The following is a 16,396-nucleotide window of genomic DNA, read 5'->3' on the forward strand; positions in this document are numbered from 1 at the left end:
GTGATTTTAAAAGTCACCTCATTCTTAGGGCCTGTTTGTGTGTGCGTTTGAGGAGATTAAAAGTATTTTTAATACTCAAAAAGTCCGTTTGAAGAAAAAAGTACTCGTTTGGTAAAAATATTAAAAAACGCTTTTAAGGGTTCAAAAAGTCAAAAAATGGTCAAAACGCACTTTTGGCAAAAACTTAAAGTGCTAAAAATGAATTTTTTGCTAAAAAATGCTTTTTGACTTAAAACTATATTTCTCAAACACGTACAATGTCTCAAAATGCTCTTGCCTTAAAAGGAATTATAGAGATAGACCGAAGGAGTAATGACTTTTCTTGCCTTAAAAGGAATTATAGAGATAGATGCGGGATGAATAATGTTACAAGTCCCTCTTGTGTCACAATTAAACTTGTAATTAATCATTACTAAAATTTGATCAAATGATAATTTTAAAAGCTCTCTTGCACGAATGGGACACCGGACCTTTAGAAGTAACAAATAGACCGGCATGGTTTGACGAGTGATTTATTTCTTTATTTACCATAAGACCAAAAGAGCAGGTGGAAACCCAGACTGCCCCTATTAGAAGCACATGGGGCTTAGCTCGCAAAAACTTGTACAAATCTTTCTTATTCCAATTCCAAGCGAAGCAGAGCGAAGAGAGAGCGAGAGAGAGAGTGGCGCGTAGTTGCAATGGAAAAAACCCCAACCCTAGAAGAACAGCCCAAATCAAAGCCATCAACTTCTGAAGAAGATGAAGAAGAAGAAAACGTTGACAACGGAGACCAATACATGCCGGACGCTGCCCAAAACCCTCCTAGCTCTCCCGGTTCTGATGGCTCCGATTCCGACTCCGAAGACGAAGCTCAGCAGAACCTCCAGCTGCAGACCTTGGAGGTGGAGCTTTCGTCCAACCCTTCCAACTATGACGCTCATATCAAGGTATTCACTCTGTTTGCTTGCTAAGAAATCCCAAGAAAAGAAAATGATTTTTATATATAATCTAATAATTATGGTCTTTTTTATTTTTTTTTATTCTTTCTTTCTTTCTTCAGTTCGTGAGGCTTCTGAGGAAAATGGGCGACATAGAGAAACTGAGACAGGCAAGGGAAGCTATGAGCGAGCTCTTTCCACTGACACCTGCCTTGTGGCAGGAATGGGCCAAAGATGAAGCTTCTCTTGGCACCGGGTATCATCCATTTCATTTCTATTTTCCTTTGGGAATTACTTTTGCTTACTGGGCATTTTTGCTTGTTCCATGGTTTTGCTCGTATGAGAAGAAGTGAGGAAAAGATAACCAAATAGGGAATCAAACACTGGGTTTTAAGTTTTCTGTGCATTTTGTTTTTTGGGCTATAAGTATTTTACAATCACTTACGGTCTTAGGTGCACGGCAATTCAGAATTTGGATGAAATTCAGTTTCCTTCACATACGAGTTTTAAGCTTTTTGTTATCTTTTGTGATTGTTGGTTTAATTTGTTTCTATTTTTTACCCTGACTTTGCAGGCATGAGGCTGTTCCTGCAATTGAGAAGCTTTATGAGCGAGGAGTATTCGATTATCTGGTTTGTTATGGATCTTACTAACAGAATTTGGGTTTTTTTTTCCCCCTGGTTCTTGTTATAGCATATACTGTTTAAATCCCAAGAGGTGCCATCTATTTTCTTTCTTTTACTGTGAGGCATTATATCAGGATGTATGGCACAAATTTCTTCCCCCGGCAAGTATATTGGGACAAATAACACATATTTATGTTGCTTTGGCGGCTTGAAAATTGTTTTTGGAGAGTTGGTTGTCTTTCCCAAAAATCTTGTAATCTTAATCCTGAACCATATGATTTGAAAACTTGTTCACATTTCTATGAAAAGAGAGTAAAAAAGGAACAAATTGATTAGCTGAAGTGACAACAACATGATAGTGAGGTTCACATTATAATATCAATCTATGTTTGTAGTTTGATGTCCATGTGGTTGTGAGCCATTTTGAAGGTGAAATTTTCCTTTCCTTGTTTTATGATTTTGGCACATCAGTGTTTGAACTAAATAAATTTGAATCATCTTCTAGTCTCTTCCAATTCTTAATGTGGAGAAATTAAAGCGAAAATTTACATGTGAACATTTAGAAGAATGATTCTTTTGTGGCAGTCATATTCTTGTAATGCTTTGTCAGTTCCCCAAGATGCCGAAGCTGAAGTCTTGAGAGAATTATTAAACCTCATATTTTCCACCCATGATATCAAGGTATTGCTTACAGAAGTGAGTCAATTGACTATCATGTTTTCTGATACAGTCTGTCCCTCTATGGTGCGACTACTTGAATTTTGTTCTTGAGCATGATCAAATGGTACGTGACTGTTTGCATGACGGTATTTCAAAGGCAAGAAATCTATATGAGCGTGCTCTTACAGCAGCTGGCTTGCATGTTGCTGACGGCATTAAACTATGGGAAGCATACAGGGAATTTGAGCAAGCTATATTTCAAACTATTGATCAGTCGGACATTCAGGTAAGAACTTGTTCAGAAACCTGTCTGTTGTTGTTTATATTCGTTTTTTTTTTTTTTTTTTTGATAGGTAAAAAAGGGGTAATGATACATATTGGCCCATGCAGGTATATTCTTATTGAAATACGAAAATCTCCATGAACGTTTCAATTATGCTGTTCAATATCTAAGTGGCAATGTCTCTAGCCTTTCTGCTCATGTACTCATTGTACATTTTTATTTTAAGTGTTGTCCTTGCTTATAGAAAGGGGAGAAAAAACCTGATGGTATTTCCTGATGCACAGCCATGTAAATATCTTCTTTGAAAGCCAAGCATTAAACTCTGAACCAATTTCATATGTGTTATTATAGAACTTTGGTTCTAGGCTACTAATAGGATTTCATCAAGTGTATTGACAGTTTCAAGGATACTTACAGCCTAGTGATAAGTGGCTATGATCTTTGAAGGAGAAATTGGTGATCACAGTAGGCTTATTTTGATTTTATAAACTAGGACCTTTCATTTCTTATGAAATAAATAGAAATTAGAAGCAGGAATTGATGTTTTTTAGTTGAAAAGTTTTAGAATAATAAACTTTGAAGGACTTAGAATAATTTGGAGGAAGATTTATTGCAGGGAATATAAATTTTGTGACTACGTTAGTAGTATTGAGGCAAATAGAGTGGTTTTCAAGGGTTGATAGAATGGATTATTGTGGGGGCTTCATGGCGTATCCTGCATAATGTTTAACCCTTTGTTCTCTATGATGTGCATTGCTTATCATAAACCCATAATTCAATCTGACATTACAATTTTTATTTTTTATTTTTTTATTTAAAAAAAAAAAACCTAAAAGATGGCAAGGGGTGAAAGGTTTTCCTCTTAGCCATCATTCTATGTACATCTTGCACTATTGTGAAACTAACCACTTTTGGAGATTTGCTATAGTCGGGAGTTTAACTAGTGTTGCTGGTAGAAGACACCTATTTTTGAAGGCATGAGGATTCAAGACAATCTTAGGTGGAAAGGATCGCGTAGGCTCCCCATAATTATATACAATGGCTTAAACTTGACATTATCCATTTTCAAACTTTAAACTAGCTTCATCATAGACACAAATTTTTTCCAGTTCTGGTTTATTTTGAAGGAATGGTTGCTATTGGGACCATGCCTTCCTGCCTTAAGCGGCCAAATACATGGGACAGTAAGTGTAATGCCCCGGTCCCACATTTGGAAGATGAGGAGTAGCCCACATAGAGTGAGTGGTTTATAAACATAGTCATGAGTGTTAAAGTCCCACATTGCTTAGTTATTAGGTGAAATTGAGTTTGATAAGAGATTTTAGGGAAATTTCAAATTGACTAGTTCTTTTGAGGTGATAGCTCAGATGTGGCTAGCGCTTTTTTCTGGGTTGTTACAAATGGTATCAGAGCCACCTAGTAACGCCATGTGGTACTCGAGCAGTACATGACTTAGCCCTAACAAGGATGCCAGGGGTTTAAGGAGAGAGTTTGTAATACTCCGGTTTCACATTGGGAAGATAAGGAGTATCCCACATAGAGTGGGTGGTATAAAAAAATAGTCATAAGTGCTAGGTTTCACAGTGCTTAATTATTAGGTGAAAACTAGGCTTTATGAAGGATTATAGGGAAGCTCCAAATTAACTAGTCATTTTAGGGTGATAACGCAGATGTGGTTAGCGTTTTTCTCTGGGTTGTTACAATAGGTGTGTTTCATATTATAAATGAGTTACTCTTTCTTGTTGGAAAATGAATCCTAGGTTATCTCATGTATCTAAGTTATGTCACTTTATTGGTTTACATAAGTGGCTTTGCTTTTATGTTCCTACTCCATTTACTTGAGTTGTTGCAATATTTTTGGAGAATTGTACGTTCAGAAGACTTGACTGTGATTTGAGTTTAATGCTTCATTGATAATAGTGTCTTTTTTTTTTTTTTTTTTTAATGCTTTGATAACTGTAGTCATCACTTCCTAGTTGTTTTATTATTTGATTAGGAAATTCTATGGCGTTGGATGAAAATCTGCTGTAATGCAAGGAATTACATTTTTTTTTCCTGCATGATCTATGTGTAAGAGACTTTTTGTATGTTGCAGGCAAAAGAAAAGCAGATTCAACGCATACGAACTATATTCCACCGTCAGTTGTCTGTGCCTCTTGTTAACATGAGCTCAACACTTCAGGCTTCTAAGGCTTGGGAGATGGAACAAGGAAATGTTCTTGACGTTGAATCTAGTGATCTGGATGCCATTTCTTCTCATGTTGCCTCAGCTTACAAGAGAGCCTTGGAGGCGTATAATGCTCGTGTTCATCTCGAAGAACAGATTTCAAGGCAGGATATATCTGAGGCAGACAGACTCCAACAATTCATGGTATATAGCCTATAAAACCAGCATTTTATTAGCACTTGTAATAAATAGAAATTATATTTTACTGTCTCTTTCCTCTGCAGTCTTTCCATTACTTAAAGTACCCTTAAAATGTCTTTTTTATTTATTTATTTTTTATTTTTGGTGGTGAAGTATCATTTGTTCATCTTTTTTCTTTTCTTTTTTTCCCAGCATAACGCCAGTAGTTCTAAAAACATGATTTTGCAGATCTACTTGAAATTTGAACAGTCTTCTGGAGATCCAGCCCGGGTACAAGTTCTGTATGAACGTGCTATTACTGACTTTCCTATAGCAAGTGACCTTTGGCTTGATTATACTCGCTATTTGGACAAAACCTTGAAGGTTTTCCCTCTTAATTTGTTAATATCATACTTTCCCGAGGACAGTTATTTGCAGTCCAAGTCCTCATGTATTTCTTGTTCTTCAGGTAGGCAATATTGTTAGAGAGGTTTATTCAAGGGCCACGAAGAATTGTCCCTGGGTTGGGAATCTTTGGGTTCGATATTTGCTCTGCTTGGAGCGTGGCCGTGCTTCTGAGAAAGAATTAGCTGCTGTATGTTTCAGTTGGTACATTTTCATTGGAGCAAATGTTCTTTGATTGGAGTTCATTTTTTTTTTTCTTTTCTTTTTTTGAATTTTAATGATTAACAAGTAGTGCAGTCAAACTTTGTTTTATGAAATGGTTAGTAAGAAAAATATGCCACTGCTGGTTAAGAGACAAATGAAACTTTATGTTCCAAGTTGCATTTGTCTTTCCAAACCTCAATTACGTTAGCCATTTTACTAAAAAAAAAATTACAGACCAATGACATAAATATTATGGAAGGCAATTTTTTTAAATCAAGCTTAAAGTAGGCTTTAAAAATTGTAGCACCCAAAGTTCATTTTGCCCCCTAACCAATGTAGAGTTTCCACGTCTTACTTCCAAGTTACCAGGTTATTTTGTTTATTGGGTATAAGAAAGTCTTGAGTCATTTGCTCATTGATTTCAGGTCTTTGAGAAGTCGCTGCAATGCACCTTTTCAACCGTTGAGGAGGTATAATCTCTTAATTACTTTTTATGTGTTAACATAAACATTTTCTTGTAATTTGTTGTGCCTGGATTGGTACATAAACACATGCATGCATGCACACATCTGTGTACTGACTCTACCTTTGATTACTGGACCTTGTTATTTCAGTACCTGGATCTATTCCTCACTCGAGGAGACGGCCTAAGACGAAGATTCTTACTTAATGGTGAAGCAGAGGATGCCTTGAATTATTCAATAATAAGGGAAACCTTTCAGGTTCTGTCTTTTTTTTTTTTTTTTTTTTTCCTTCCTGCCCTTAAATTCTTTTTATCTCTGGTTAAGTATAACTTTGAAGCTTCCTAAATAGATATGAAGCTTGCCTTATGTATCAATTATTTATTAAAAGAAATTCTGCAGTGCTTTGCTTCCCTAAATGTCTTTTCTTCTTTCATCATTAGTGTAGCTGGCAAGATCTTCAAAATTTCAATTATATTTATTAAATTTTTAAGGGAGATCAAATTATTTGCTATGATTTATCAATAAGATAAGATTATATATAATGGAAGGTTATGAGTTCTACTTGCGTTTTATGACCCTGTTGGTATCTTGTGGTCTATTGGGTGGGGGCTGGCCATAGTGGAGTAGGATGTTGTTTGAATTCAATTATTTGTAGATACTACCCGATGTATATGATTCATGATTTTGAGGTGGTCACCAAATTGATTTTGGGACATTTGTTTGTGCATCTACTCCCTTGGGCTTTTGGTCCTCATTGGGTTCTGTGGGTTAAGTGACAAAAGCTTTCACTGTTTTGAACTTTATAAAACTTTGATACACACACACACACACACACACACAGAGATACTTTGAGAACTGAAATCTTTAGTTATTTTGAACTTTATAAAACTTTGATATACACACACACACACACACTTAGATACTTTGAGAACTGAAATCTTTAGTTTATTTTTATCTTCATTTTTTTTGGAAAGTAAAAAAGTATTTTGATTTTTATTGACAGTGCCTTGAACTCTTCTAATTTTATTTACTTGCAGAGCGCATCGGATTACTTATCACAGCACTTGAAGAATACAGAGGGTTTGGTGCGTTTACATAGTTATTGGGCCCGTTTAGAGCTAAATCTGGGAAAAGATTTAGTTGCAGCTCGTGGAGTTTGGGAGAGTTTGCTTAAGATCTGGTTTGACCATATCTTTTTCCTGCCATATACAGAACATTAGACACTTTGTTGTTTTACTTTCTGTCACTTCTCAAAGTTTGCCATCAACTTGCTTCTTGTTTTCACAGTGGTTCAATGTTGGAAGCCTGGCAAGGTTATATAGCAATGGAAATTGAATTGGGCCATATAAATGAAGCTAGGTCCATCTATAAGAGATGCTACAGTAAAAGATTCCCTGGGATTGGTTCAGAGGTATAACTGATTTTCTATTTCTTTTATGAAACCTTTTGCATCACCTTTTCATTTAGTAGTTTGTTTTCTAGTTCCTCTATTTGAATAGGGATCTGCATGTATAGCAGTCACAGATATTTTACATACCATATGCATTAGTTTAATAGTGACACAAGTAACCTATGGGTGTTTTTTATTTGTTGAAAAGTATATTAATTGTTGAAAACTAGGCGGGGTTCATGGGTAATAATTTTAAACCTAGTAGTGGAATTGTAGTCTTTCTCATTAAGTGGAATAGTGAGTAGAAGAAAGGAAAAAACAATATAGAATAAAAATAAATGCCATGCATAAGAATGAAAATATCCTATAGGTTTAGAAGATACTTAAAAGTAAACCTTTGCTTTTGGGGGGTTGTACCTAAGGCAGTCTAAATGTCATCAATTTTTTTCCCCTATAACTGGTGTATGAGTTAGGTTTTTGACTTGATGGAGGTGGTTGGTTCCTTTCATATCTGCCTTTAGCTTGATTGTTTTGTTTTCGTCTTCCACTGCTGTTTTTTGCCAACTGTCTCTATTTGGTCTGACCCAAAATTCCATGAATGTTCTTACCACTTTGATAAGGCAATATTGTTGCTTTCATATCTGCCTTTAGCTTGATTTGCTTTGTTTTCATCATTCATTATATTTGTTCCAACTTGAAATTCCATGAATAGTCTCACTATAATAAGTCAATACTGTTTCCTTTCTTATGAGTTCTATAGAGGTTTAGTTCACTTGCCATGTAATATATTTTGGACTAGATGATATCTTCCCTTCCTAAAAAACAGAATGATTCAGGACATATGCCATTCTTGGTTACGCTTTGAGAGGGAGTTCGGTACGCTGGAAGATTTTGACCATGCTGTACAAAAGGTAAATTCCTTTCTTCTGCCGTTTCAATTTGACTGTTTATATACAAAATTAGCACCATGTTTGTATATTGTAAGTGATACACATGAATGGTTTAGGTAAATCCAAATATGTAGAATAATGTGCTGCAGTTTCCAATAATGGATGTGGAGGTTATCTTTAATAAACCATAACTTTTTGATCCTTTCATCATCGAAGAGAACTTTTTTGACCTTTGCTGGTTGCATAGTGAGGTTTCTCTTTTCCCTAGGTTATATATATATTCTACTTTTGGACTAGCATGTTTTGCAAAATGGATCCGGTTTTGTGTCTAGGTTCCTTTGAAGTTGGGCAAAATCTGAAATGGACATGACTAAGTACCAAAAGCAAATGGAATCCTGACAATCTTGTTTGATAATTCAGAAATCTATTCCACTCAAACTGAAGCAGTGAATCAGTATATTAATCCTGTATTGATGTTGATTGTATATTTATCTCTACACTCATCTTCTTGCTTTGCAATTTTCTCTCTTTTGCTTGCTTAGGTTGCCCCTCGCCTGGAAGAGCTACAGTTCTTTAGGTTACAGCAGGAATCCAAATCAACAAATGAGAGGGAAAATCCTCTTAAGAAGAATGCTCGTGAAAAGAGAAAGCCAGTTTCAGACTTAAATCAAGAACAGTCTCTGGCAAAGCGGCAAAAAGATAACGCTAAAAATCCAAAGAAAGTGTATGGGAAGGATAAACCCCAAGAGTCAAACTTAGTTGAGTCGAACAAAGTGGAAGAGATCAAAGTAAATGTGGATAAGGAAAATAGAAGAAAGGAACAACAGATGAAAGATACCACCACTGCAAAAACTAAAGTATACAAGGACCAGTGCACTGCATTTATATCAAACATGAACCTTAAGGCAAGTAGAAATGTTTCTTCTCAATCTTGCGGTAGACTCCTGAATTTATTATATTGATGTTACAAATTTGCAGGCAAATGATGAAGACATCCGTAATTTCTTCAGTGATGTGGGTGGAGTACAAGATATTCGAATACTACTTCACAAGTTTACCGGAAAATCAAGGGTCTCTTTCTCTCATCCTTTGTTTCTTTTGATCTTGTTATGCGTTTTAAACCTTCAAATACACACTTCATTCTAGTACTTTTGTTTGCAGAGGCATCACAAGCGAGTTTCCTATCATAGTAGGTTTACATCAAGGATTAGCATTGAGATTTTATCTCTTTGCATTGGTTATGATTTGCCGTACTCAATCAATAGAGGTTCCCATTGCATATGCTTTATGCGGATGATTATTAGTTGATGAGACTGAAGTCGAACTTGACCCTAAGTTGAAAGTTTGGAGGGATACTGTATAGTCTAAAGGTTCTAAGAAGGGAAAACTTCACTTAACTCGTCTGAACTTTCATCGTTTTTGCAATCACTCCCCTAAAATTGAAGAACCAATTTAGTGTATCCAATTTTAAAAAGTTTGCAATGTCACCCATTTGTTAGGGTTTTTTGTTAAATCCTAATTACCCTATATATATATATATTAAAAAAGGGGTATTTTGGGAATTTCTAAGGCCTTTGTTAGGATTTAACCTCAAACCCTAACAGATGGGTGACATTGCAAACCTTTTAAAGTTGGATACATTAAATTGAGAGTTTTTGAACTTTAGGGGTGGATTGCAAAAGCGATGAAAGTTTAGCAGAGTTAAGTGAAGTTTTTTCGACTAAGAATGATTAAAACTTAGTATATGGAGCGCAAATATAGTAAAGATACAATTTTAAATGGGACAGATGGTAAAACTTGATGGTCAAAAGAGGTACCAAGAAGTCATCATTTTCACATTCTTTTACAAATGATTTGTGAGGGTAGAAAGATTTGAGGAGGATGTAACTCATGGAATAAGAGTAGGGTGGGTGAAGTGGAGCAGTAAGTCGGGTATTATGTGATCATATAATACTTATTAAAGGAAATGTTCTATTTGACTGCAATAAGATCAGCTACGCTCTATGATATGGGAATGTTTGAATGTTAAGAAGCAATATGTACAAATGTTAATGTTAAGACGGTTGAATGTGAATACTAGGAAGATAAGATAAAAAATAAAGTCAGCTATTCAAAGATAGAAGTGATTCATGTTGAGGAAAATATGTGGGAGAACCATTTAAAATGTTTTGACCATGTGCAATTGAGACCCGTTAATGTACTGGTGAGAGAGTAATCTATTTAGGTTGATAGAGTGAAAAGAGCTTGAGAGAGACTTAAAATAACATGGATAGTAGTAGTAATATGTTCAATAGAAAGACTGACTAGTGGCATTTCATCTCATTCAAATGCATTTTACACAGATGTCTTGTCATGCTATCAAGCTTCATGAAACTCATTTTATCCTAAGTTTCTGGTGTGGTTTTTGGGCCATTTACAGTAGTAGTTTCTCTTAACTATGCTCCTTGTGTATCTATAATAGTGTGATCTCTGTACTGTACCTAGGGTTGATGCTTCTTAGTAATGTTGTAAATAATACGACTTGGACAAATCAGGCTTTATTATACTTAAACTTTGACTGGGTATCCGTAGTGAGACACTGTGTTAGGTTCAGTTTTAATGGGTAACATAGCCGAGGGTTGTGTTTCAACATCTTTTCTATTTTTTATTTTTGGAACCAGATGGTCAAGATTAATTGGACATGTTCCATATGACAAAAAAGTGAAGTGCCCTATTAAAACGATATTGCCATTTAAATTTGTGGTAATAGAATTCAAGCTAATAGACGATGCAGAATATTAAAGCTTAATATACTTGTATAAGAAAATTGGGTAAAGGTCTCTCTAATGGTGGTGCTCTTTTAACATGCTTTGGTTTTGACTTGTGTCGACAATGTTGCATTGTGATGTTTAATTTTATTTATTTTTTCTTAAATTGACTTGTGAAGGGACTAGCATATGTGGATTTCTCAGATGATGCACACCTTGCTTTAGCTGTAGCAAAGAACAAACAGATGTTACTTGGAAAGAGGTTGACTATTGCTCGGTCCAATCCAAACAAAAGCAGAAAAGATTCCTCTGGCCGTGATAACCAAATGGAACATGGTAGGTTGATGTATTTATATTGTTTATTTACCATGTGCGCATGTCAGGGCAAGCATGATTGTGCGTGCGCACCTGAGTGTGTGGTAATGCTTGAAACATTTTGTGTCAATTTCGTTAATTGCAGAATTAATTGTCCCTTATCACAGTTTAAAAATGTTGAGTGTATGACAGCGCTTGCATGCCTTTGTGCCAATTTTTGTAGTCACGCAGTTTTTTGTTCTTTAGTACAAACATTTTATATCGCATATAACTTTCCAATATCAGACGGGTGACGGGTGCAAAATTTGTGTTAAAGATGGTTTAAGTATCACTATATTAAGATTGATTTTCTAGAAAAAGTTATAAATGATGGAGAAACTTTCAGAGAGGACGAGCAAGAGAATGAATGGAGTTTGTAGTGTATCTGGGAGAGAGAGTATACAACTCTGGATTCATATAAAGCACAATGTTGGGACTAGACCTGTCATCTTAACATATCATGCTATAGTTATATGTTTTTGCTTTTCTTGGTTGATTTCAAACTCAGGTTCAATTCTTAAAAACAGTTTCACTTCCATCAACTTACATAATTGTCACATGAGGCTTATTGCACACATCAAATGTTTAGTAAATATTTTTGCATCTCTGGACTTCACTGGACTTGTAATTTTTTTTTTTTTTCCCACGTTTTCATGTTCTGTTTATTGTTCTGCTTTTCATTGAAGCTTTCAATCCTCATTGGTGTTCTGTATTTAGTGGTCCTGATGTTTTCCCTTCTATGCTATTGGTTTGGTCCTGCTCCTTCGTGTAATATTTTCCTCACTTTCTGAAGTTAAATTGGCAGTGCATGCTGGTGGTGGGGGATCTGCCTCTAATGAATCTGCATCACAATCTGCTGCTCATAAGCGTGGAGGTGACGATTTCCAGATTAAGGGGAAGAACACATTTGCAGTGCCCAGAAATGTTAGAGCACTTGGTTGGACTGCAAATAAACCCAAGATTGAGGAGGGAGATGAAAAGCCGAAGTCCAATGACGAGTTCAGAAAAATGTTAATGAAAAAATAATGTTACTGTTCTAGGGCTCACGACTTTAACTGCGTGAATGACAAGTCTCTATACATAACAGAGTAAGAATGTGGTGGTTTGGAATTTCACAAGTTTTGCTTTGTCAGCAATTTTTCCACTTTATGCAGTTGCTAAATTGTATAAGCAAGGGCTGAAAGCTTCCTCCGGATTTTAAGCTTAAACTAGAGTTCTGGAAGGAACCTTGGACTAGAGTTAAAAGCTTCAAACATTAACTGTATAAGCAGAATCTTCACTCGCCCAACGAAGACTCTTGTATGCAGAATATTAAGCTTAATATGCTTGTATAAGAATATTAAGCTTTTAACTCTAGTTGAAGGTTCCTTCCAGAACTTAGCCGTTGCTTATACAATTAGAGTGAAGATTCTGCATGGTCCTTCCAGCCAGATTTTAATTCGCAGTGGGCCTCAAGTAGAGTGAAGACAGATAGAGATACCATAGCAAGGACCTAGTTCCATTTGGGCCCAAGACAAATCCTCACCAACTACCTCAGAATTATATATATATATATATATATATTAACCTACTCCTGACTTAGGGCTTGTTTGGGTGTGCGCTTTAGAAGTCTAAAAGTGCGTTTAACATTTAAAAAGTTCGTTTAAAGAAAAAAGTATTATTTTGGTAAAAAAATTAAAAAAAACTTTTAAGGGTTTAAAAATAGTTAAAACACACTATTTGACAAAAGCTTAAAATAAAATTTTTGTCAATTTTTGACTTAAAACTCTTTCTTCACAGCATCAGGCCCCATTGGCAATTGGTACTATGAATATTCCTCCAAGCCTTCCAACTCTCCCAACTTTATTCTCGTAAGTTTATATTGCTCATCTATATATACTTCATTTTCCCTGCATTGAATTTATGGTAATTCAGTACATGACTGGAGCATAAATATTTTACCACCTTCAACGTCACTCCATATAATCTTCTTGGAAGACTAATAATGTAGACAAATTTTATTAACATATAGTCTGGCTGGTTCCATGGAAATCTCACAAATTGTATGAGAAAATTTCCCAGCAAATTTAATTTCTTCTTTTTTGTTAAAGAAATTGGGTCACTATTGGTGGTGATTTTGATGGGTTTCTGGTGTGCCTTCCACAATCTTAATGCCCAACAACAAAAAGAAGCATGAAAACTAAGTCATCAGGTGTTGGTGCAGAGAGAGAGAGAGAGCAGGTATAGGCTGTGGATGGGATCAGAAAAAAGGTCAGTTTTCTTTACCTTGAAAACCTAAATTCCATCAATGCAATTTACATGTGGGTGAACAGTGAAAGAAAAGCTTTTCCTTCCTTTTTTTACCTCCATTATTTATTTTATTTTATTTTATTTTTTTTGACATGTTTACCTCCATTATTCAATTCACTCCATTTCTTTCAGGGTTTTCTTACACGCCACATCTATTCCAATTAACATCTTTACCCCAAAACAAACCCGAAAAATAAATATAAAACCCATATTATATATATATATGATGGTAACATCGTTGTCATGCATATTGGGATTTACACCTGGCCGACAAGCTAGCCCACGCGCAATATGATTGGCCATAAAGGCCTTTTTGGCGCGTCCATGTACTTTCCCTTGTTCACTTGCAGAGGTTACCCACAAGCCACAACCACAACCACAACCACAACCACATGGGGAAAAAAGATGCATAGAATGGCAAGCCAGTATAGGGGAAGTACTCCCCTCCCTCTGCTGCAACACTGCCATGGCTAATGTCTCATGTCCTTCTTCTCAATCAACAACCGGCAGCTTCAATACAACAGATGTGTACATACTATTGGCCGAGGAACCAATTTCTTGTGGTGGGTATGCCCCTATTCAATATATACATCACATAAAGCTGCTGCTCACTAGGAGAGATATATATAATTTTTTAAAAATGTTAAACCATGAACACAAATGTGTATGTATACACTTATGGTGCAAAGATTATAGAAAAAAGAGACTTCTTGTACATGTAATTTGAAAAAGAAGAAGCTAGGGAAATAAGAAAAATAAGAAATAAGATTGGAATTAGAGGGTGGGACAAAATAGTGATGCAGAGAGAATTAGCTAGGGGGTGAGCTTCCTAACAAAAGCGCAAAAGATGAGAATGAAGAGACTAAGAAGACAAAGCTTTTGGACCGCTCATACGGCATTTAAGCATGCGATCTCAGTATCTTTTTGTCTATACTCTCTTCTCCCTATCTCCATAATCATCATAACTTGAGAGTCATGCATCATATATTGCTTTTTGCATCGGCAACCACTAACAACAACCAAATATGCACACCCACCCCCAATACAGATACAAACAGACACAGAGAAAGACACACGTCAATTGTCATCAAATTCTTGTCAAGCAAATAAAGGCAAATGTACATATATTCCATGTTCCAAAACACCATTGAATAAGGCTGCAAATTTATATATCTAGGTGTGATATGTCACCATATAGTTAGTTTTTTTCTGTCTATATGTCGGTGTTATTTGCCAGTATTATTAATAATAATAATAGTAAAATGAAAAAAATTAATAACAAAAAGATTATTTACTCAAAGGAAAAAGTTGTGATTTCCCAAAAGTCAGATAGTGTATTTCACAACGCAGATGAGATGAGATGAGATCACTCTCTGGACAATCAAAATCAGACATCATTTCTTCCAACTGTAATTGAACATTAGAACACGAGGAGAACAATGAAATATATATCGAACCCAACAGTTTTGCATTATCCCATTTCTCTTTTACGATATGGGAATGTTGGAGCCAAGGGAGATGTGACTTGAGATGTTAAAGACTGTTTAACTCTACGATTTTGCACACAAAAAGAGATTGATTTACAATCAGTTTCATGTAGCATTAAAATGTCATGAGAGCTTCATGAGATATGCATAAATAACAAATTACTCCATGCCATCAAATTTCATAAAAAAAAAACTTGACGGATTTCGTTAGCGTGCCATATTAGAGCCAATAAAATCACGACACAATAAAATATATTCAAATTAAAAACTAGACATATATTGACGAATTTAGCATAGAGTAATTTGTTATTTATGCATATAGCATAGAGCTCTTAAAACATTTTGATACAATATGGAGCTAATTGCAAATCAAATAAGTCACAAGGATTGATTTTGCATTTTTTTTCTTCTTCCTTAAATCAAATCATAGATTATGTATCACTTAAGAGTGCATTTTTTAACAATTGTGATTTGAAAACGTAGAAAAATTTGCGTTTTCAAATCGCGCAGACAACATGGTACGTTTTTAAAAAACACACGATGTGAAAGGCTAAATTAATTGGAATTTTATCAAATGTTTAATTGTGTTTTTAAAAATCGGGTTTTCAAAAATCACACGTTTTAAGATTGCTACTTTTAAATCGAACGTTTTGAAATCGTAAATCCAAATCTAAATATGGTTAATTAAGAAAAGAAAGATAGAAGCAAAGTAATATATATTGACGACTTGAATGTCTATAATAAATGAGCTCATACATGCCATCACTGCATCACACTTGTCATATTTCTTTAATTTATTGGACATAGATGAAGAATGAGATCATGAGCTGTATGGTCCCCCTATTATATCAACACGTACAGTCAATGTTCCAAAACCAAACAATTGGACAACCTCTATCTCTCTCTCATACGTGATCCTTGCTTGTCAATTTGTTTAGATCTGCAAGATAATGCAATCGTCTTACTGTGAATGCAGATTCTTGAATTCTATTTCCTCAGAAAAAAAGAAAAAGAAAAAGAAAAAGAATGCAGATTCTAGAGTATGCAAAAAATCCAGAAGATCATGTTATATTACTGAAACTTTCTTTCTTCAAACATCTCATACGTACAGAAACCTATATACTTTCCATTATATATATGCATGAATTAGATGACAATGAACTGTTGAAGCAATTAATTAGTGAACATGATTTTTTATTTATTTATTAATTGTAAGTTTTTCATCTTAAAAATATTGGTTAATTTTATTAGCAATCTTACCAGCTAGATATATCCTTGTCCCAAAAGAAAAGGAAAAAAGATGCATTGTCTCTCTAGCTATCTGGGAGAG

General features: G+C 35.1%; 1 protein-coding gene across 2 annotated transcripts; it reads left to right on the plus strand.

Annotated features, from left to right (window-relative positions):
• The first annotated feature begins 566 nt into the window (after positions 1-566).
• Positions 567-12,422, plus strand: EMB140 (EMBRYO DEFECTIVE 140). 2 transcript variants are annotated; one of them, XM_059589626.2, is made up of 16 exons: positions 567-929; positions 1,043-1,176; positions 1,495-1,552; positions 2,277-2,492; positions 4,585-4,860; positions 5,086-5,220; positions 5,306-5,431; positions 5,871-5,915; positions 6,060-6,167; positions 6,947-7,089; positions 7,197-7,320; positions 8,136-8,210; positions 8,732-9,094; positions 9,168-9,260; positions 11,116-11,272; positions 12,084-12,422. In XM_059589626.2, exons 1-16 carry the CDS (start codon positions 681-683, stop codon positions 12,314-12,316), a joined length of 2,535 nt encoding a protein of 844 aa, XP_059445609.2. In that variant the 5' UTR covers positions 567-680; the 3' UTR covers positions 12,317-12,422. The 2 variants fall into 2 exon arrangements, with proteins under 2 accessions (XP_059445609.2, XP_059445610.2); XM_059589627.2 differs by having other exon boundaries at positions 569-929; positions 12,096-12,422.
• The last annotated feature ends 3,974 nt before the right edge of the window (positions 12,423-16,396 follow it).

This window comes from Corylus avellana, chromosome 4 (genome assembly GCF_965113065.1).
Source record: "Corylus avellana chromosome 4, dhCorAvel1.hap1.2, whole genome shotgun sequence".
NCBI lineage: Eukaryota > Viridiplantae > Streptophyta > Magnoliopsida > Fagales > Betulaceae > Corylus > Corylus avellana.